At 41.3% G+C, this 23874-nt stretch overlaps 1 protein-coding gene across 3 annotated transcripts in view; it reads left to right on the top strand.

Moving 5' to 3' along the window:
- Positions 1-23874, top strand: part of LARGE1 (LARGE xylosyl- and glucuronyltransferase 1) — a 1302608-nt gene that overhangs the window by 669062 nt on the left and 609672 nt on the right. For all 3 annotated transcript variants that reach the window (XM_053718971.1, XM_053718973.1, XM_053718970.1), the window contains one exon: positions 6306-6388. In XM_053718971.1, the coding sequence (XP_053574946.1) occupies positions 6306-6388 (83 nt within the window). The remainder of the gene's footprint in view (positions 1-6305; positions 6389-23874) is intronic.

Raw genomic sequence — 23874 nt, 5'->3', positions numbered from 1 at the left:
GGGTTAGGCCCCATAGTTTCAGTGAAGGGACTTCATAATGCTACAGGATACAATTAGACCATTTGGTATTTCCAACATTGTGGCAACAGTTTGGGGAAATTCCTTTTCCATTATGATTGTGCCCCTGTGAACAAAGTGAGGTCCATAAGACATGGCTTGATGAGTTTGGTATAGAGGATCTCAAGAGGTGTGCACAGAGCCCTGACCTCAACCCCATTGAACACTTTTCGGTTGAAGTGGAACGCAGATTCGAGCTAGACCTTCTCATCCAACATTATTAACTGACCCCATAAATTATCTTCTGGCTGAATAGGCACACATTCCCCCACACACACTCCAAAGTCTTGTGGAAAGCCTTCCCAGAAAAGGGGTGCCTGTTATAGCCACAAGGGGGGGGGGGGGGGGGCGACTCCATTAACGCCAATGGTTTTGGAATGGGATGTCTAACAAGCTCATATAGGTGTGATAGTGAGGTGTCCACATACTTTTGGCCATATAGTGTTGTTAACATATATAAAATATATTACAAATGTGAAATATATATATATATATATATATATATATATATATATAAACATTTTGCTTGACAAAATGGGCTGTAAATTATGATTAAAGTTCAACTGAAACTAGCACAGCAGTATCCGTTGTGTACTTCCGATTAATGCTCATTGCCTTGTTTCCATAGTCTGTAATAGAGATACTTGTTATCACAAGTTTACACAGATTACAGCAGCAATGGAAACTAGGCCTATGTGTTTAATCCCTTTGCAGTTTTTAATAACCTTAAACATTTTTTAACTTTTATGATCTTTTAAAGGGACATAAAACCCAAAACATGTATTTCATTATTCAGATAGATCATGCAATTCTAAACAACTTTCCAATTTACTTCTAATATCTCATTTGTTTTGTTCATTAGTATCCTTTGTTGAAAATAATACCTAGGTAGGCACATGAGCTGGGAGTTAGTTGTTGATTGGCGGCGGCACATATTTTCCTATTTTCATTGGCTTACTGATGTAGTAATGCAAGAAGTGCATTGCTGTTCCTTTAATAAAGGATACCAATGGAATGAAGCAAATTAGGTAATAGAAATAAATTGGGAAGTTGTTTAAAATTGTATGCTCCATCTGAATAATGAAAGACAATTTGGGGGTTTTATGTCCCTTTAAGTAAATTTTATCTACTAATTAATAATGGTCAATATCCCTCATCTGCCCAATTGTTGCGGGTTGCAAGTTATGACCCACTTCCCGTCTTTAGCCCCTCGGTGTACCTGTTTTAAGGGACAGGCCTTGCCCCACCCAGGCCCCACCCAGGCAGCCTAATTAACTCCTGTTCATGCACATGAATCTCGCTCATAACCCCACCCCTCCCAAGCAACTACACCAACAAACTACTGGTTTGTCTATTGCCCACAAGCTTTTAACCTTCCACAGCCTATAAATATTTGGCAGATGTTGAGAGGTATGGATCAATGATGTTTCGGGTGTTTCAGTTTTCATTGACTACATTTTGTAAAAATGATTTGCTAATCTAATTATATTCTTGTTAGTTTTCAAGATTTACTCTGGACAATGCTGTATTTATGCAAAGTACAGACTGCATATTGCTGCTCTGATTTATATACTGAATTAACAAAACCATTTTAAATATGTTTATAAAAATACTTCATGGATCAAAGAAAATGGTGCTAAATAGGGCTAGATTACAAGTGGAGCACTAACCAGTCATTACAAGTGGCGGTGCCGTGAGCTCGCGGCAGCAATTAGCGCTTATAAAAATTAAAGGGACAGTCTACACCAGAATTGTTATTGTTTTAAAAGATAGATAATCCCTTTATTAGCCATTCCCCAGTTTTGCATAACCAACACTGTTATATTAATATACTTTTTACCTCTGTGATTATCTTGTATCGAAGCCTCTGTAAACTGCCCCTTTATTTCAGTTCTTTTGACAGACTTGCAGTTTAGCCAATCAGTGCCTGCACCCAGATAACTTCACATGCACGAGCACAGTGTTATCTATATGAAATACGTGAACTAACACCCTCTAGTGCTGAAAAACTGTTAAAATGCATTCTGAAAAGAGGTGGCCTTCAAGGTCTAAGAAATTAGCATATGAACCTCCTAGGTTAAGCTTTCAACTAAGAATACCAAGAGAACAAAGCAAAATTGGTGATAAAAGTAAATTGGAAAATTGTTTAAAATGACATGTTCTATCTGAATCATGAAAGTTTATTTTGGCCTAGACTGTCCCTTTAACCAAAGATCAGATCTCTGGTTAATTTTATTAATTTGCCCCAAATTCCCCCAAAATACAGTGTAGTATATTTTATTAAAAAAAAAAAAATGTAGCATTTTTATTTTTTCATAAAATAACTGCACAAGGCAGTATTTTGGGGGTAAAGTTGGCGGGTGTGGGGTTTTACAAAACAAATTTTACTGGAAAGTGCCTTTTCATTGCGGTCTATGGGAACTGTGTGTTCCCAGTAAATTTATATGTTTATGCTTATATACATATATATTTATGTTAATATGTGTAACTGTATATATACATGCAAACACATAAATATATATGTATATAATCATATACATATATATTTTATATTACTGCCATCACTGCGCTACTTACCCCCTTCGCTGCGCTTCGGTTCTGTGCCGTCTCTGGCGCCATCAGAACGAGGCTCCCATTGGAGCCTATAAAAGAGCGCTCTAATGAGCAAGCTTGCAATCGCTTTGCTGTCAACTTGTAATACCAGCGCACATTAGAATTCACTGGTATTACTCAGTGGAGCGCAAATATCAATTTCACAAAAGGATATTTAGCTCTCCACTTGTAATCTGGCTCATAATAATATAGTTATTTTTAATGCATAAACCATGATAAGGATTTGTGTGTCCATACAAGGTGAATAAACAATCAAATAAAAAAACAAAACACACAAATCTTAGTAGATAAGTCACTGTTTAAACTCACATTTTTTAAACAGAAGAAACCAAATATTTATTGTAATTATGATCATATTTTGTTTAAGGAAGACAATACTTATAGATGTTTTATTTAGGGTAAAATAATAGCAAATGTAGAAAATATTTTTTGTCTTCCTAAAACTGTCAAATGATTGTTTGTTTGTTTTTTATGGAAAGGTTAAGCAAAAACTGAAATAGCATAATTCAAATGATTACATGCATTCAGGCTGTAAATAATTGGTACACTGACCTTCTGAGTTTGCTGTGTTTGCCCCCATCAATTTATAATTTATAGGAATGGAAAAATGTAGAATACATATAAATGCAGCATCTTATGGAAACACAAATGGAAAATAAGATTCCAGAAAGCTTATTATTATGTAGCTTATTAATGTTCTGCTAAAATTTTTTGTAGAAGGTCAAATGTGTGTAGATTATGACAATAAAGATTTCATGTTACCAAAAGAAATTAAGAGACCCACAAATTTAAGCATATTTTTTGAGTTATGTTTAAGAAAAATAGATGAGAATGAGTCTGAAAGCATTTATTGGCGGTTACTAAATTTGCATATTCAGTATATACAGCAGGAGCAGCTAGAAAAATGATTCTCTGACATTGGGATGTTAGAGAGTTAAATAATGATATTTTAGTAAGCTACATGCAGAGAAAAGCTTGTGGTTTGAAGGATTATTTAGCAGAATCTGCAGAGATTTATGATTCATAGTTATTATGGGATTTGTATACTCACTTTCTGAATTATACTTTAACATTAAAGGAGATTTAGTGGAAACTATGTACATGAGCTGACTACTGTGCACACTTGTGACTCTGCTCTAAGCCTGTATCTGGCTTTTGATTGGTAGATGGATATATCATTTATGGCAAACATTCGGCTAGATTGCGAGTCTTGCGTTAGCCTTAAAAAGCAGCGTTGAGAGGTCCCAATGCTGCTTTTTAATGCCCGCTGGTATTACGAGTCTTGAAATGACGGGCTCACCGCTCACTTTTTTGGCCAGACTCGAACATACCGCAAATCCACTTACGTCAATTGCGTATCCTATATTTTCAATGGGACTTACATAGCGCCGGTATTAAGAGTCTGCCAAAAAGTGAGCGGTACAGCCTCTCCTGTCAAGACTGATACCGCATTTAAAAGTCAGTAGTTAAGAGTTTTACACTGCAACGCCGTAGTATAAAACTCTTAACTAAAGTGCTAAAAAGTACACTAACACCCATAAACTACCTATTAACCCCTAAACCGAGCCCCCCCTCACATCTCAAACACTATAATAAATATTTTAACACCTAATCTGCCGAACTGGACATCGCCGCCACTATAATAAATATATTAATCCCTAAACCGCCACACTCCCGCCTCGCAAACATTAGTTACATTTTATTAACCCCTAATCTGCCGTCCCTAACATCGCCGCCACCTATTTACATTTATTAACCCCTAATCTGCCGACCACGTCGGCCGACGTACGTTAAATGTATTAACCCCTAAACCTAAGTCTAACCCGAACCCTAACACCCCCTAATTTAAATATAATTTAAATAAATCTAAATAAAATTACTACAATTAACTAAATTATTCCTATTTAAAACTAAATACTTACCTATAAAATAAACCCTAAGCTAGATACAATGTAACTATTAGTTATATTGTAGCTATCTTAGGGTTTATTTTATAGGTAAATATTTAGTTTTAAATAGGAATAATTTAGTTAATTGTATTAATTTTATTTAGATTTATTAAAATTATATTTAAGTTAGGGGGGTTAGGGTTAGACTTAGGTTTAGGGGTTAATAACTTTAATATAGTGGTGGCGCACCCCGGTTAACGCAAAACTCGTAATCTAGGTGACTGATTTTCTTGCTGCTAAAAAAGTATAGATACTTTTACTATTATTAGCCCCCACTTTACATTAAGTCACAATAAGAACAGTTACAGCACTGGTTGCATGTGCCCAAAAATAGGACATAGGCAAATTATATATTGCTCTTTATATGAACTCTCTTTGAAAGCATACATTACCAATAAAAATATATAATTATCTGAAGCAGTGTGATAGACTGTGAAGTTTTTTTGTTTTTTTAAAACCATGAAAATAAAGAGGCTTCATACAAAAGGGTAATGTTTCAACATTTAATAATTTGAAAGATGTCACTTGTGTTTTTTTTTTTATATTTTAACTTAATTTATTATGCACAGCTCTTATTCAATTTATACTAAATGCCCAAAAAAATTCCAGCAGATCGGGAGAGTGAAAATAGTAGCAAAATCATCACTTTATTAATGTTTACTATATTAACAAAATCCACAGGATGCAAACATTATAACAGGTAACATATCAGTATAAATCCTATGCACCTCATGCCCGTAGACACTTCGTCAAGGATATTACCAGGTGGTTTAAATAGCAAATTTTATTAGCAACATTAAAGGGATACAACCCCTCTTTTTATTTAAATGTGTCAGCATATAATGTTAGGGTTATTTGGTCATTACTTGTATATGTATATACATGAAGAAGGGTTTACTACATATAGTATAGTGGTATATTGACCAAATACAGTGCAATTAGACATATTTAACACATTATCTCTGGATTAATTAACTTAATAATGTTCTTGGAGGGGGAATGCTAAATATCAACAACTGTAAAGTTGTGTTAAACCAAATGGATATTAAAAGCATGATTTGGGAAAAAACAATAATACAGTGTATGATTGATAACCCTATGATGATGAGTGAGATTTAAAAAAATATTTTAATTAATTTATTCTGTACGGGTTTGAAGGTATTTTCATGAATCTGATATCTGTCACAGTAGAGCTTGTTCTATGTCTCTGTAGCCAAGAGGTAATGGTTACAACATAGATGCTTTTCCCTTCGATGACAATAGAGAGGCACCTGCACAAGGGTACAAATATCTATGAACTGCACATTTTCTGAGTTGTGATATTGTGGGGAGGTTCATCCGCAAGAGGTCTCAAAAATGAGCTTAAAAGAATCTGGTCCATTGACTTACATTATATAAGAAGGTTCCGCTTACCCAATTTAATATATTATTATTGTTTTTTTTGTTTTATTTTTAAAGAAACAATTCTTTTTTTAAAAAAAATTCTGGCATAGCTGAAGGCTATCTGTACTATGTCCCTTTCATATTTCATTGGCTTTACAAGTATCATTTGTTTGAAATAACATATTTCTGACGTTTCATCCCTGGGTAGCAAAGAGTAAAAATCATCATGCAGAGCAATTGCAATTCTTTTATCATTGTTTCTTGTTACCAATACATAATTATTATCATATGTCTTCCTTTTAGACTATCCACGTTGCCATTGTTTGTGCCGGATACAACGCCAGCCGAGATGTGGTTACTCTAGTCAAGTCCGTCCTATTCCATAGGTAACTTTACTTTTATTCCTGGGAGGTTGTGTTAATTATCAAAAGAGATGCACATTAAATAGAGAGGGTTGCAATGTATTGTATTTTTGTGGCAGAAAAAGAGTTAGAATAGATTTATTCTATTATCAGATAGAATGGAGTGCATCCACAGTATTGACCTTGAAACATTTGACACAGTGCTTTGTTGACCAGTGCAGAAGTTATTTTATATTTTTCCCTGCTTGGCCAAAGCAATAATAAAAGTCAAAATGCTTTTTCAAATGGTTTATTCCTGTAATGCAAAAAAAGTCAAAATGTGTAAAATGGCAGCTTTAAGTGTTTTTTTTTTTTAAATTCAAATATTATTCTTTAAAAAAATAAAAGGTGAAAAATGAGACAATCAGTCATATTGTGAATCATTACTATTTGGTTCTATTAACCAGGACAAAACACTTTTGAGTGATTTACTCTAAAGTCAGATGAAGCAAATTTTTAGATAAACAAAAAAAAAAAACCAGGATAATTAACAAATACAAAGAAATCAGACAAGTAATGTTGTCACTAATAAAAATCATAAAGCAAAGCATAAGCAAAATTATATTTAAATGTTTACTGCCAGATTACAAGTGGATCGTTAAATATTTTACGCTCCAGCTTGAGTGCTAACTGTTCTAGAAGTAAGCTTTGTTGTGTGTCAGGTAGTGCTCGTATTACAAGTTGAAAGTAAAACGTTTTCACTCGTACGTTAACCTGACGCAAGTTAAAAGCCAAACTTTGAATATCTTGTGCGCGTTAAAGTTTCCCCCCATAGAAATCAATGGAACAAGTGCGCTAACCCAACATGAAAATATGAATATTTCACATTTCAATGTGTTTCACATAGCATAATATGTTCTATTTATTCATAAATACATATTTCTACTTATCTGATGGTATTTTGGTACAATATGTATCTATACCTATATATCTGAAGAAGGAGTGAATGCCCCGAAATGTCACTGAATAAACCTTTTGCTGTGCTTAAATCTAGAAAGTGTGATTTATTGGGATGAATATATATATATATATATATATATATATATATATATATGTATAGATATATATAGGAATATCTATTTATAAATACATAGAACATATTCTTCTATGTGCAGAACAATGGAATGTACAATTTTATAAGGTAAATATGATTTTTCATGCAAAGGGCTCCAATGCGCACACACACACACACACACATATATATATATATATATATATATATATATATATATAAATATATATATATATATATATACAGGTGGCCCTCGGTTTACGCCGGTTCAATTTGCGCCGTTTCAGAATAACAACCTTTTCTCTTGCAAGGTGTATCCAGTCCACGGATTCATCCTTTTCTCATTCCCTACAGGAAGTAGCAAAGAGAGCACAGAGCAAAGCTGTCCATATAGCTCCCCCTCTAGCTCCACCCCCCAGGTGTTAGAATCTATATTCCCCCAAATCTGATCCCTAAGGGAAGATAGGGCCACAGCAAGGCTGTGGCAAGGTGCTGTAGTGATTTAACCAGGTGTTGGCTTTAGGCTGCTCCGGTTTGGGCATTAAGGGGTTAATCGTTTTGAAACTTGGGGTGCAATCTTATTAAGGCTTTAGCTACATACTGTGACAATTTCAGAAAGATTGCTGCATTTTTCACCGTTTTGTAAAATTGTGTGCTCTTTTTATCTCTTAAAGGCACAGTAACGTTTTTTTCAAATTGTGTTTTTTATTTGATTAAAGTGATTCCAAGCCTGTTTGTGTACTCTACTAGTCTGTTAAACATGTCTGACACTAAGGAAAATCCTTGTTCAATGTGTTTAGAAGCCATGGTGGAACCCCCTCTCAGAATGTGTCCCACTTGTACTGATATGTCTATACACTTTAAAGATCATATTGTTGCACTTAAAAATGTGGCCCAAGATGATTCTCAGACTGAAGGTAATGAGGGTAGCCCGTCTGCCTCTCCCCAAGTGTCACAACCAGTTACGCCCGCGCAAGCGACGCCTAGTACCTCTAGTGTGTCTAACCCTTTTACATTACAAGACTTAGCGGCAGTCATGGATAATTCTCTTACAGCCTTCTTATCTAAACTGCCCGTGTTACCTGCAAAGCGTGATAGCTCCGTTTTAAGAACAGATTATGAGCATTCTGACGCTTTGGTAGCTGTATCCGATATACCCTCACAACGCTCTGAAGTGGGAGCGAGGGATTTGATGTCTGAGGGAGAAGTCTCTGATTCAGGAAGGGTTCCTCCCCAGACAGATTCAGATACATTGGCTTTTAAATTTAAACTAGAACACCTCCGTGTTTTACTTAGGGAGGTATTAGCTACTCTGGGTGACTGTGACCCTTTGGTGATCCCAGAGAAATTGTGTAAAATGGACAAGTACCTAGAGGTCCCTGTTTACACGGATGCGTTTCCGGTCCCTAAGAGGATTGCAGATATCGTTACTAGGGAGTGGGATAGGCCAGGTGTCCCTTTTGTCCCCCCTCCTGTTTTAAGAAAATGTTCCCCATATCTGACCCCATGCGGGACTCGTGGCAGACGGTCCCTAAGGTGGAGGGGGCTGTTTCTACACTAGCTAAACGCACAACCATACCAATTGAAGATAGTTGTGCTTTTAAAGACCCTATGGATAAAAAATTAGAGGGTTTACTTAAGAAAAATTTTGTTCAACAAGGTTTTCTTCTCCAACCTATTGCCTGCATTATTCCTGTAACTACTGCAGCTGCTTTCTGGTTTGAGGCGCTGGAAGACTCGCTCCAGACGGAGACCTCATATGAGGAAATTATAGAATTAAGGCTCTAAAGCTAGCTAATTCTTTTATCACTGACGGCGCTTTCCAAATAGCTAAGTTAGCGGCGAAAAAATAAATAAAAAATAATTCAGGTTTCGCCATTTTGGCGCGCAGGGCACTATGGCTAAAGTCCTGGTCGGCCGATGTGTCATCTAAATCCAAGCTTTTGAACATTCCTTTCAAAGGGAAGACCCTATTCGGGCCTGAATTGAAAGAGATTATTTCAGATATCACCGGGGGAAAAGGCCATGCTCTCCCTCAGGACAAAGCCTTTAAAACAAAGAACAAAGCTAATTTTCGTTCCTTTCGCAATTTCAGGAACGGCCCTGCTTCATCCTCTCCGGCTGCAAAGCAAGAGGGTAACGGTTCACAGCCCAAGGCAAACTGGAAACCTTACCAGGGCTGGAATAAGGGTAAACAGGCCAAAAAGCCTGCAGCTGCCACCAAGACAGCATGAAGGGGTAGCCCCCGATCCGAGACCGGATCTAGTAGGGGGCAGACTCTCTCTCTTTGTTCAGGCCTGGGCAAGAGATGTACACGATCCTTGGGCATTAGAGATTGTAGCCCAGGGATACCTTCTAGAATTCAAGGACTCTCCTCCAAGGGGAAGGTTCCACATTTCTCGTCTGTCTACAGATCAGACAAAGAAAGAGGCGTTTTTACGCTGTGTAGAAGATTTACATACAATGGGAGTGATCCACCCAGTTCCAATTGCAGAACAAGGACTGGGGTTTTACTCAAACCTGTTTGTGGTTCCCAAAAAAAGAAGGAACTTTCAGACCAATCCTGGATCTCAAAATTCTAAACAAATTCCTCAGAGTCCCATCATTCAAGATGGAGACCATTCGGACAATCTTACCAATGATCCAGGAGGGTCAATATATGACTACCTTGGATCTAAAGGGTACGTATCTGCACATTCCTAAACACAAAGATCATCACAAGTTTCTCAGGTTCGCCTTTCTGGACAAGCATTTTCAGTTTGTGGCTCTTCCTTTCGGGTTGGCCACTGCTCCCAGAATTTTCACAAAGGTGCTAGGGTCCCTCCTGGCGGTTCTAAGACCGCGGGGCATAGCAGTGGCGCCTTATCTAGACGACATCTTAATTCAGGCGTCAACTTTCCAAAGAACCAAGTCTCACACGGAGATTGTATTGGCCTTTCTGAGGTCTCACGGGTGGAAGGTGAACATCAAAAAGAGTTCTCTCTCCCCCCTCACAAGAATTCCATTCCTAGGAACCCTGATAGACTCGGTAGAAATGAAAATATTTCTGACGGAGGTCAAAAAGCTAAAACTCTTAACTATTTGCCAAGCTCTTTATTCCATTCCTCGGCCATCTGTGGCTCAGTGCATGGAGACAATCGGACTAATGGTTGTGGCAATGGACATAGTCCCTTTTGCTCGGATACACCTCAGACCACTGCAACTATGCATGCTCAAACAGTGGAATGGGGATTATGCAGATTTGTCTCCTCAAATTCAGTTGGACCAGGAGACCAGAGATTCTCTTCTCTGGTGGTTGTCTCAGGATCACCTGTCTCAAGGAATATGTTTCCGCAGGCCAGAGTGGATCATCGTAACAACCGACGCCAGTCTGTTAGGCTGGGGGGCGGTCTGGGACTCCCTGAAAGCTCAGGGCTTATGGTCTCGGGAAGAAACTCTTCTCCCGATAAACATTCTGGAACTGAGGGCGATATTCAACGCTCTTCAGGCATGGCCTCAACTAGCGGCGGCCAAATTCATCAGATTTCAGTCGGACAACATCACGACTGTAGCTTACGTCAATCATCAGGGGGGAACAAAGAGTTTCCTAGCGATGACGGAAGTAACCAAAATAATCAGGTGGGCGGAGGATTACTCCTGCCATCTCTCAGCAATTCACATCCCAGGAGTAGACAACTGGGAGGCGGATTTTCTAAGTCGTCAGACTTTTCACCCGGGGGAGTGGGAACTCCACCCGGAGGTATTTGCCCAGCTGACTCAGCTATGGGGTACCCCAGAGTTGGATCTGATGGCGTCCCGTCAGAACACCAAACTTCCTCTCTACGGGTCCAGGTCCTGGGATCCCAAGGCGGTATTGATAGATGCTCTAGCAGCGCCTTGGTCCTTCAATCTGGCTTATGTTTTTCCACCGTTTCCTCTCCTCCCGCGTCTGGTTGCCAGAATCAAGCAGGAGAAGGCTTTGGTGATTCTGATAGCGGACTTGGTATGCAGACCTAGTGGACATGTCATCTGTCCCACCATGGACACTGCCAATGAGGCAGGATCTTCTAATACAGGGTCCGTTCAAGCATCCAAATTTAGTTTCTCTACGTCTGACTGCTTGGAGATTGAACGCTTAATTCTATCAAAGCGTTGGTTCTCTGAGTCAGTTATAGATACTCTGATTCAGGCTAGAAAGCCTGTCACCAGGAAAATCTACCATAAGATATAGCGGAAATATCTTTGTTGGTGTGAATCCAAGGGTTACTCATGGAGTAAGATTAGGATTCCCATGATATTGTCCTTTCTCCAAGAAGGACTGGAGAAAGGATTGTCAGCTAGTTCCTTAAAAGGACAAATATCTGCTTTGTCTATCCTGTTACACAAGCGTCTGGCAGAGGTACCAGACGTTCAAGCGTTTGCTCAAGCTTTAGTCAGAATCAAGCCTGTCTATAAACCAGAGGCTCCGCCATGGAGTTTGAATCTAGTTCTTTCAGTTCTTCAAGGGGTTCCATTTGAACCTTTATATTCCATAGACATTAAGTTGTTCTCTTGGAAAGTTTTGTTTTTGATAGCTATCTCTTCTGCTCGAAGAGTTTCAGAATTATCTGCCTTACAGTGTGATTCACCTTACCTGGTGTTCCACGCAGATAAGGTAGATTTGCGTACCAAGCCTGGTTTTCTTCCTAAAGTTGTTTCTAACAAGAATATTAACCAGGAAATAGTTGTTCCTTCTCTGTGTCCTAATCCATCTTCGAAGAAGGAACGTCTTCTACACAATCTTGATGTAGTTCGTGCTTTAAAGTTCTATTTACAAGCAACTAAGGATTTCAGACAAACATCTTCCTTGTTTGTTATCTATTCTGGTAAGAGGAGAGGTCAGAAAGCGACTTCTACCTCTTTCCTTTTGGCTGAAAAGCATCATCCGTTTGGCCTATGAGACTACTGGCCAGCAGCCTCCTGAAAGAATTACTGCTCATTCTACCAGAGCAGTGGCTTCCACATGGGCTTTCAAAAATGTTGAACAGATTTGTAAGGCAGCGACTTGGTCTTCACTGCATACTTTTGCCAAATTTTACAAATTCGATACTTTTGCTTCTTTGGAGGCTATTTTTGGGAGAAAGGTTTTGAAAGCAGTGGTGCCTTCCGTTTAAGGTACCTGTCTTGTTCCCTCCCTTCATCCGTGTCCTAAAGCTTTGGTATTGGTATCCCACAAGTAAAGGATGAATCCGTGGACTGGATACACCTTGCAAGAGAAAACAGAATTTATTCTTACCTGATAAATTACTTTCTCTTGCGGTGTATCCAGTCCACGGCCTGCCCTGGCATTTAAGTCAGGTAAAAATTTTTTTGTTTAAACTACAGTCACCACTACACCCTATGGTTTCTCCTTTTTCTTCCTAACCTTTGGTCGAATGACTGGGGGTGGAGCTAGAGGGGGAGCTATATGGACAGCTTTGCTGTGTGCTCTCTTTGCTACTTCCTGTAGGGAATGAGAATATCCCACAAGTAAAGGATGAATCCGTGGACTGGATACACCGCAAGAGAAAGTAATTTATCAGGTAAGCATAAATTCTGTTTTTTTTTTCAGTCATGTGACTGCTATTGAAAAGCTTTGGAAAGCAAAGTGCACTAATTAAAATAGCCAGTAGGTGGGGAAGTCCGCTTGTTTTGCAGCAAAGTTATGCCACTTAACAGCCTTAAATTGATCTGTGTACACAGAGCAGACCAGATCTATCTAGCAAAATTTAGCAGGCACTTCCCTATCATCTTCATGTCCAGCAGCTTGAGGTGAGGATGCCTAACTGCTTAATCAGTCCAGATTGAAATGCATAGAATAGGTGCAGACCCAATATTATCTAACATGCTAACAATGCAGAGAACTGTTTGCAGAAAAATGCAAGTAAAAAAATGTTTTTGTTTATTAAACTTAGTTTGATGATGATGCAGTCTGTTGTGTGATTATTTTATTAGGTGATGTTTAGCAAATGTTTTTGTTCATTAAACTTAGTTTGATGATAATACAATCTATATTAGGTTTATAATGCTGTTTAGCATTTAAAGTCTTCATTTCAAAGCTTTAAAAATAATGTATTTGGTGTTACTTATGACAATTTTGAGAGGGGCCTGGAACCTAACCGCCTCACTTCCCATTGACTTACATTATAAACTGGGTTTCAATTTACAACAATTTCGATTTACAACCATTCCTCCTGGAACCTAACCCCTAACCCTTGCGTAAACTGAGGGCTACCTGTGTGTATATATATATATATATATATATATATATACACAGTATATATATATACATATATATGTGTGTGTGTATATATGTATTTATGTAAATACATACATACACATATAAACACATAAATACATAGGTACACACATATATACATACAGTATATAGATATATACATACATATTCATATTTGGACATGTAGGTATTTCTATGTAAAAGCCCTTTGTCTCCTTTTTTTTCTAAAACCTGCGGTCTCAAATCTTTTTTTTGCTCAATTTTTTAAAAATAATTTTTATTAGATGGTGTTTTTATGAGTGTAACTGTAGTTTGTAATGTATTTTGTTGTTTCACAAAACAGTTAACCAGAGCTCTGAGGACGAGGTAATCATTCTAGCGTATTTCGTGATTGCCCTCAAACGTTCGTGTTTTTTTCAACTTGCAATACGAGAGCTAAAGCCGACTTATGCAAACACCCATGATAAACCCTGCGTAACTGTTAGAGCGCCACTCGTAATCTGGGGAAAATAGCATTTTAAAAAAACTAGCTAATATCACTGTGACATAGTGTAAGTGTAAAACTAAAATGCTCTAATATGTTAGAATATTTTGTTATTGCAATGTTGCTCACATATAACTATGTGTTTAATCCCTTCAAAAGGTTTAAACACATAGTTAAAGTCAGCTCCAGAACAGCAATGTCTTACTGAGACCTATCTTGTGAGCCAATGAAAAGAGGCATATGTGTGTAGCCAATACCAGCTAGCGCCTGTAGTGTTTTTCTGCTAAGGATATTTTTATGTGCTTTTGAAAAAGGGATGCCAGAGAATGAAAGTGAATTTGATAATTGAACTAAACTGAAAATTCTATAAAATGTCCATGCTTTATCTAAGCCATGAAAGATTTATTTTTACTTTCATGTCCCTTTAATTTGGCCAATTTCTTTTTTGCATGTGACCCTTAATATTGTGTTATAGCACACTGTACCCAGCATCATGGCATACCATCAGTTATATTTCACTAGGCCACTATTAACACGGAGGCAGTTTTTTTCCTAGTACAAGTGCAAAACCCGTTTTCTAAACTGTTTGGGAGTGGAAAAGCTTTAGATTTCAGAATATTCTTATATTTGCTTCTGTAAAATGAGACAAATTGGAGAGGAGATGAAAGTACAGTACTGTAATCAGAAAAGTAACAGTTGTTGTCACGGATACCAGACGGCTAAGGCTATCCCCCACCCCCCTACAACCTCACTCCTGTTGTTTCTCAGTGGTTTTGGGCTCCTCAGAGCAACCACCATCTCTGGAAGCTGTTTGTTTGCTTTGTTTTAGCTTGTTTTGTCTTCAGAGAAGAGATGGTTTATGACCAGGAAAACCCTCCTAGGCTGGCCAGGCTCCTGGAACTCCCGGTCGGCCACCTCACAACAGACACCCGCCTAACCCCTCTCAGGCTGGCCAGGCTCCTGGAACTCCCGGTCGGCCACCGGACAGCAGAACACCTGCTTACTTTAACCCAGGTCGCTCCAGCAACCATGTGCCCCAGAGCTCCATTCTTTTTTGGGATTAGTAGCCCCTGGGGAGTACAAGGGGTGGGGGAATTGCCGGAGGGGAGCTCCTTTGGAAACCGGGGGTTTTGGACACCCCTAACCCCATAACTTCAACGGACTGTAACTCCGGTCCCCAGTAAAGAATCCTGCTGATTTTTGGACTGTGAAATCTGGGGACCGAGAGCTTTAAAATGACACCCTGGACACCTCTATGTATTGAGATTATGTGGGACTGTGGCTCCTATGGAGGCGCCGGTCAGTCTAGAGGGGCGGGAATGGCAGGAAAATAGTGGGATTGTCCAGGGTCTTATCAAGATGAGCTCTCTGTATAAAAGGAGTGCGAGTTTTCAATAAAATCAGTTCCTGTTTAACCTGAATGCTAGTGTGTCTAGTTATTTGGGTTGGCTCCAGCTAAAATCACTTTCCTGGGCTACATAGCAGCCTGTTCCAGGCAGAGAAAAGATCATCAGGCAGAGCTACCCAGTCTCGGTATCTGGAGTCTGCCACAGGGTGGGACCCTGGGTACTGATGCTGTCGGGCATCAGGGGTGGCTACAGGCTGTGGTCACTTGCCAGCTACATAGCTGCAGTCGTCAGGGAGGAAGCAGGACCCGTTTGGCGGAGCTACCCAGTCGGGGTAGCCGGGGGTATCTGTCACATTGGCTGGCAGCGGTAGGATCTGCTTCTATTACACAGTTTCTGCAGACAGAGGAGACGTGCCACAGTAGCCGGTAACTATGGGAACCAAGCTCCTAAAGAGAGCAGAGGAGGCGCTGGCCCAGCTGGACATTCCTAGTTCATATTGGGACATGCTGGCACAAAGGGACCTTGTCCGCCCACGACTCTGGAGGGAGGCTCTTAAAGAAGAGCAGGGCTATCGAGTAACAACCCTCTCCCCTGATGACGAAGATTACTGGCTCCAGTGGAAGTTCCAAGTACCTTGCCTGGGAGGATAGTCCTGGGCGGAATGGCTGTCTGAATTGGATGGACTGGTCCAGGAGGAGATGGTTCTGGATGACAGCTACAGGGCCCTCCGATGGTATGCTATGCAAGTGTGGCCATGGCTGGGTGATGGTGTCCCCACAGAGGGCTTTGGCTATGGCGGCCCTGGATTATTATTTGAACTAATGGCAGAGGACCCAGATTTTGGGAGTCAGGAGGAGTGGAGACTTAAGGACATTTGTGAGTACCAAGGGAGCCTGCTGAGTCTCTCAGGGGTACCCTGGCTGCAAGCCAATTTGGATTATATATGAGGCAAGGAATTGGAGATGGAACAAAGATACAAAAGACTGATAGATTGCGTTAAACAGCATGCCACAGAGCCTGCAGGGAGCAATGATATAGCAGTCTGGGAATCATGGTGGTTGGCCTTAGAGAATTGGCAACAGAGCATAAGTGACAACAAGCTGCTAGATACAGATCAGCAGTCGGGCCCCAAGTTTATGGACTTGGACAAGGGAGAGATGGATGTCGATAACTGTCCCCAGCAGCAGAATCCCTTCCTGGGAGAGGAGACAGTCGGTCTCCCCAGCGGCAGAGCCATCCCCTGGGAGCGGAGGTAGTCGTCCTCCCTCCCTTCCCGTAAACAGAACCCCTTCCTGGGAGAGGAGACAGTCGGTCTCTCTCCCCAGCGGCAGAGCCAGGAGCCGGGAGAGGAGATAGTCGGTCTCTCTCCCCAGCGGCAGAGCCATCCCCTGGGAGAGGAGGTAGTTGTCCTCCCTCCCCGTAAGCCGAACCCCTTCCTGGGAGAGGAGACAGTCGGTCTCTCTCCCCAGCGGCAGAGCCAGGAGCCGGGAGAGAAGACAGTCAGTCTCTCTCCCCAGCGGCAGAGCCATCCCCTGGGAGCGGAGGTAGTCTTCCTCCCTCCCTGTAAACAGAACCCCTTCCTGGGAGAGGAGACAGTCGGTCTCTCTCCCCAGCGGCTGAGCCAGGAGCCGGGAGAGGAGACAGTCAGTCTCTCTCCCCAGCGGCAGAGCCATCCCCTGGGAGCGGAGGTAGTCTTCCTCCCTCCCTGTAAACAGAACCCCTTCCTGGGAGAGGAGACAGTCGGTCTCTCTCCCCAGCGGCAGAGCCATCCCCTGGGAGCGGAGGTAGTCGTCCTCCCTCCCCGTAAACAGAACCCCTTCACGGGAGAGGAGACAGTCGGTCTCTCTCCCCAGCGGCAGAGCCAGGAGCCGGGAGAGAAGACAGTCGGTCTCTCTCCCCAGCAGCAGAGCCATCCCCTGGGAGCGGAGGTAGTCTTCCTCCCTCCCCGTAAACAGAACCCCTTCACGGGAGAGGAGACAGTCGGTCTCTCTCCCCAGCGGCAGAGCCAGGACCCGGGAGAGGAGACAGTCGGTCTCTCTCCCCAGCGGCAGAGCCATCCCCTGGGAGCGGAGGTAGTCGTCCTCCCTCCCCTTACAGAGAAGCCCTTGCAGGGAGAGACGGGTATCAATATCTCTCCCCAGCGGCCGAATCCCTTTCTGGGAGAGGAGACAGTTGGTCTCTTTCCCCAGCGGCAACACAGTTTCCCATGGAGCGGAGGTAGCAGACCTACCTCCCCAGCGGTAGATATCCTTCTCGGGAGAAGAGACAGACAGACTCTCCCCTCAGTAGCTTGGCAGGGTCTCTACCCTTTTCTTGTCCTGGAGTATATCTCACAGGGGGCAGGCAAGGGGGGTACCCGCTCATGCAGTTGGTGCCACAAGTTTGGGCACCCGAGTTTTGCCTGCCCCACCAAGGAGCAACCTCAACCTACAGTCTGGGGTGGGTATACCGCCGGGAAATCGGCACTGGCTTTGTTTGTGGGTGGGTCAGCCGGATCTCAACAGAGTGTCACAGAGGGAGACAGTTTGGCCATGGAACTTAAGGACACTGGAACTTGTGGAACAGCAATTGTTTGGGAGCCGGCCTTAGCAAACTTATTTGGGACTTTGCATTATGTGACTATCCCTGCGCCAGCAGAAATCCCCCCAGGATGCCCGAAGCTCAGGAGAGATGGGATAACCTCTCCCAGCAACCGAGAAGTGGAAGGCCACCGTCGGACAGCCCAAGGCCGACCCGTTAAGGGTCTAGCCGGGTCTGCCGAACTGGAGGGGATACCAGATGGCTAAGGCTATCCCCCACCCCCCTACAACCTCACCCATGTTGTTTCTCAGTGGTTTTGTGCTCCTCAGAGCAAACACCATCTCTGGAAGCTGTTTGTTTGCTTTGTTTTGGCTTGTTTTGTCTTCATAGAAGAGATGGTTTATGACTAGGAAAACCCTCCTAGGTTGGCCGGGCTCCTGGAACTCCCGGTCGGCCGCCTCACAACGGACACCCGCCTAACCCCTCTCAGGCTGGCCAGGCTCCTGGAACTCCCGGTCGGCCACCGGACAGCAGAACACCCGCTAACTTTAACCCAGGTCGCTCCAGCAACCATGTGCCCCAGAGCTCCGCTCTTTTGGGGATTAGTAGCCCCTGGGGAGTACAAGGGGTGGGGCAATTGCCGGAGGCGAGCTCCTTTGGGATCCGGGGGTTTTGGACACCCCTAACCCCATAACTTCAACGGACCGTAACTCCGGTCTCCAGTAACGAATCCTGCTGATTTTTGGACTGTGAAATCTGGGGACCGAGATCACCCCGAAACAGCCACCCCTATGTATTGAGATTATGTGGGACTGTGGCTCCTATGGAGGCGCCGGTCAGTCTGGAGGGGCGGGAATGGCGGGAAATAGTGGGATTGTCCAGGGTCTTATCAAGATGAGCTCTCTGTATAAAAGGAGTGTGTGTTTTCAATAAAATCAGTTCCTGTTTAACCTGAATGCTAGTGTGTCTAGTTATTTGGGTTGGCTCCAGCTAAAATCACTTTCCTGGGCTACATAGCAGCCTGTTCCAGGCAGAGAAAGGATCATCAGGCAGAGCTACCCAGTCTCGGTAGCTGGAGTCTGCCACAGGGTGGGACCCTGGGTACTGATGCTGTCGGGCATCAGGGGTGGCTACAGGCTGTGGTCACTTTCTAGCTACATAGCTGCAGTCGGCAGGGAGGAAGCAGGACCCAATTGGCGGAGCTACCCAGTCGGGGTAGCCGGGGGTATCCGTCACAGTTGTTGTTTTAAATAAAGAAAAGTGGTTTTCACAGCGCCTATCCTGTGTCCTATTAGCTCCCCAGATAACAAGACACCTAATATATCTTCGAAGAAGTTATAGTTAAATAATGAGGTCTGAGGAGCGCCTCGAATTGGGCAAAGGACAACTATGTAGCTACGATACAAACAAATTTATTAATCACAGACAGTGGATATTCTAATATCGATTAGTTAAAAATAGCCGGTTAAAATAGATAAAATAAAGTCACATATATATCATATATAAAATAGAATTGAACCGGATAAAAATCACATAAAAATCACATAAAAATGCAAATACATGGATCCATGTTACATAAATATATAACATAAAATGACTATGAAAATTAGGTAATTATAGCACTTGTGATGCAGACTTGGTAGTCCTAATAGGCCAATAAAGTGTGGTTTCGTGAAGGAGTGGTGTAGTTCATAAAATGGCTTGTGGGTAAAATATTCCAGAAATTCCTAGTTCTTGGAGATTAATAGGACAGTTGTGTTTCCTAGATAGAGTCTCTCCTATGATTATAAGTGTCTGTGTGACTTAATCCAAAAAAAGGAAAAAAATATATAATGTAAAGATGTGTCCACGGTGATGTAGAAATCAGTGATAAAAATTAGGAAAAAATTAAAAATTAAAAATACATACTGATGTGCCAATAAAAACTGTGAAAAAATGAGAAAAATGGAAAAATGGAGTACTCCAAATGTGTGCTCACTTTAACAGTGAGGTGCTTTCAAGATAAGTGACTCCTGTGTTTTCTAACAGTTAATCCGAAAGTCTGGCGTAATACAAAGGTTATCCAAAAGAAATTCAAAACAATCCAAAAAGTCAAAGTAGGTGAAAAAGTTCAAGTTGATATAGACAAAAATAGAACATGAATTCCCAGTGTACCTGTGGAAAACTAACACAAATAGTGCAATAACGCTAAAAAATTATTCTGGATGATTGAAATAAGGCTTACCATACAATAGCCAACGCGTTTCGGCCCTTCCCTGGGCCTTTCTCAAGACTGTAGTATGGTAAGTGTTGATGAGCCTCCTTAAATAGTGTTTGTAATTCAGCCTCATTGGCGCTATTTTCGCGCCAAAAAGTAAGGTTTTTAACCCGGAAGTGGTAACTGCCACTCTGTGTTATTATTCTCATATGTTATTCCTAGTTTTTTCTTTAAATATAAATGTTTGCCATTATAGTAGCATTGTTCCTAATGTTTCTAACTTCTATGTCCTAAGAGAGTTTTGTTTGATCTCTTAAACCTTACTGTTTCTGTGTTAGCGAAAACCGGAAGTGTGATGCATTGGTATCACTTCCGGTTTCGGACGGATTTTCATTGTCCGATCACGTTTATTTCTTTAACTAATTAAGTTGATTCACCTTATGCTTGCAATGTACTCTCCCTTCCCTCTTGATAGAGGGTAGTTTGTGCCATGATTTCATTTGATGTATGGATGTAATTCAATTCGCCGCTTGTTTTGTTTGTTTACGTCGGACCGGAAGTGACGTCACTTCCGGCCAACTTCTAACGCGAAACCGGAAGTGACGTCACTTCCGGTCACGCAATTTTGTTTACCAATATGAAAGGTAAAAATCCCTGCTTGGTGGGATGTGTATTGGTTCACAGACCCAATATGTGGAGTATTTTCTCTTGGCTAATCTGAGATAAAATATTGATGGAAGGGACATATTAAATAGCTTAAAATACGGCTTGGATGTAAAGAAGGACAATAAGTATAAAACAGATATGGGGTTGTTAAAAACAGGGTAATATGTAAAATCCTAAAGACATATAATTAAAGTAATTAAAGATGAACCCTAAAAAGTTTAAAAATCTATAGATCTAAGCCTCTGGATCTTAGTTCGTGTATACGGTGGTGTAGATCTTACATCCTATTTATAAGGTGTGTGCCATAATTGGAGGTATGGGAGATCACTGTTCTAAATTTATGTGCCTCTATTATGGAGGCAGCAAAGCAGCCTTAGGAGACTTTGGTGAGCATACAGAAAGGGTTGAGAGAGTCCGCTATGGTAATACCAATTTGGGAATAGAGATATTAGTGGCATAGTTTATGTTTACATCCTAGAGATTTGGTTATGTAGAGAGATGTGTTCTTAAAAAGTGATGTTAGGTCAGAAGGAATCTCTAATAGGGACACAGGAATAATAGACTATGGCTCCATTTTTAGGAACTTGGAGAAGCTATTAATACAAGAGGTGAAATATAAAGCAGAGATCACTTTTCTAAAGCATAAAGTAGAGATCACTTTTCTAAAGAAGTGTCTAGAGTACAATATTATTCCAACAGTCAATGTCTGTGTGAGCACCTATTTAAACGCCCAGTCAATTTGGTGATTGTGATGTAAACCCAAACTTGTAATACCAAGATGTGGTTGTCTCGATAAATTGACTCACCCCTGGCTGTAGACAGTGACTCAGTTGTTTCTTCCTTCCGCTACTTGCAGAGTCTGGCCCGTCCTAAGAGAGCTGGCTTAATCTCCGGGGTAATGGGTATGCATCCAGCAGAGCCCCTTTCTTTTTGCCTCCGGCTCGTGATCCGCTCTCCTCCTGGGTCCCGCTCCACTCGCGGTAACTTGGCGTCTGACGTCACTGGATACTTCCTTCACAGCCGTTCAATCAACTGTTAGAATCGTGTGGTGGGCGCTGGCTGAATCAATCATAGTGACAGCGGATACAAGCTACCTCTGTGCAGGCTCCGTTTCAAAGAGTTCAGGATAACAAAGTGATGAGCTGCACCAGGGTACTTGTTAAAAAACTTTTATTGTAGGTCACAAAATCTTCTTTTCAGAAGCATCATTACACAACAATAATGGACATTGTGGTGTGTGTGTAGAAATCGCCCAAAGAGCAAGAAGCTCTTTGGGCGATTTCTACACACACACCACAATGTCCATTATTGTTGTGTAATGATGCTTCTGAAAAGAAGATTTTGTGACCTACAATAAAAGTTTTTTAACAAGTACCCTGGTGCAGCTCATCACTTTGTTATCCTGAACAATATTATTCCGAAAGGATTATTAATTAAGAAGGATTGTGCATTCCAATTAGAAGACCCCGAATCTGTAAACAAATGGTCCAATATCCTAATAGAATCCTCCAGAAAACTAATGGAGGCTATTATTGAATATAGGGAATCTATTTTAGTGAATGTAGATGTGGAGATTAAAAAGAATGAAGGTGACTTAATAGGTCCGGAGGGAATAGTAATAGAAACCAAAGAACTCCTAGAGAGGAAAGAGAACCTCACCAGGAAGGTAATAAAAATAAGGGAGGATATAACCAATAAGAAATCAAATAAATTGAATAAAGAATTAGAACTGAGCAGAGAGACAGACGAAAACAGTATGACACATCAACCTATGACTAGTAATAATACCGGACACTTTGACGGGGATGAGAGTAGAACACATAATGAAACCAATGAGTGGACAGAAGTACACCACAGAGGAAGGAGACAAACATTTAGGCAGCCAAACATTGATCAGAGAGAATATCACAATCCACGAGACAGGGAGGGACAACAGGATTACCCAACCAATGGCGATATAGAACAACACTCAAGGGACACCAGAACCACATTCAGACAAGAATACAATAGAACACCTAGGAATACATATTACCAACACAGACAAAGGAGAACCTGGGGGGCATATGATGGACACCAGGGATTCAGAACTCCTAATAATCGAACACCTTATTACAGACCCCAGTACAATAGATGGGACCACTTTGAGAGGTCCAATCAAAGATATGAACCACAGTACTACCACAGAGGACCCCAGTCTCCTACACGGGATTTCCCAATGAGAAGACAGGAGATACCCCCATATGAGACATACCACAGAAACCACAGGTCTCAAGGGGAAAACACTGAATACTATCATAACCAATGGGAACATGGGAGACCAAGAGGTTTTGGTAATAACCAATATAGAAGGGGTGTTACAACACAAACCCAAACAGACCTGCACACCCCACCTACATGGACAACAGGGGAGTGAAACAGGGTGAGAGACAACTAACCCACGAGGGTCGTAAACAGGGTCACCATGAAAGGAATAATGAGATAGCGAATGGACATAACAATGAACAGAATGCAGCCTCCACATTGGGACATTATTTTTTAGGATTACCCCAAACATCAACGAAAGAACTGGAAAGAGTATCGACAAAAAGGAAGAACTCCTGTCCAGAAGACTTTGCAACGCCAATCGAAAAAAGAAAACCCATAGAGGCAAGAGAGGTGGGAGAAAAGTGAATAAAAGAAAAGACACATCCCAAACAAACTCATCAAACCAATCCGATAAAGAAACATCGACTAAGGGTATCTTCAACCTAAGTTCTACTACTCTTACAGAAAAGGAGTCCTCCGTCCTAACCTATGGGCTCTCATTTGCTCCAGCTAAGAGTCTAAACAAATTCGAGACCTTTATAAACGCCAAAAGAGTTCATGAGGAAACTCACATTGAAGAGACATTTTATTAAATCTCCACTAGAACAGTCTACAAGAACAGGAATTGCACATTCACAAAACTCTGATACGTCAAGTAGCCTCTACAAACACACCAATTAGATACCAAGATCAACATTCTACCC

Source organism: Bombina bombina, chromosome 6, assembly GCF_027579735.1.
Source record: "Bombina bombina isolate aBomBom1 chromosome 6, aBomBom1.pri, whole genome shotgun sequence".
Taxonomy (NCBI): domain Eukaryota; kingdom Metazoa; phylum Chordata; class Amphibia; order Anura; family Bombinatoridae; genus Bombina; species Bombina bombina.
Note: the sequence above shows the minus strand (reverse complement) of the source record. Positions and strands in the feature narration are given on the sequence as shown.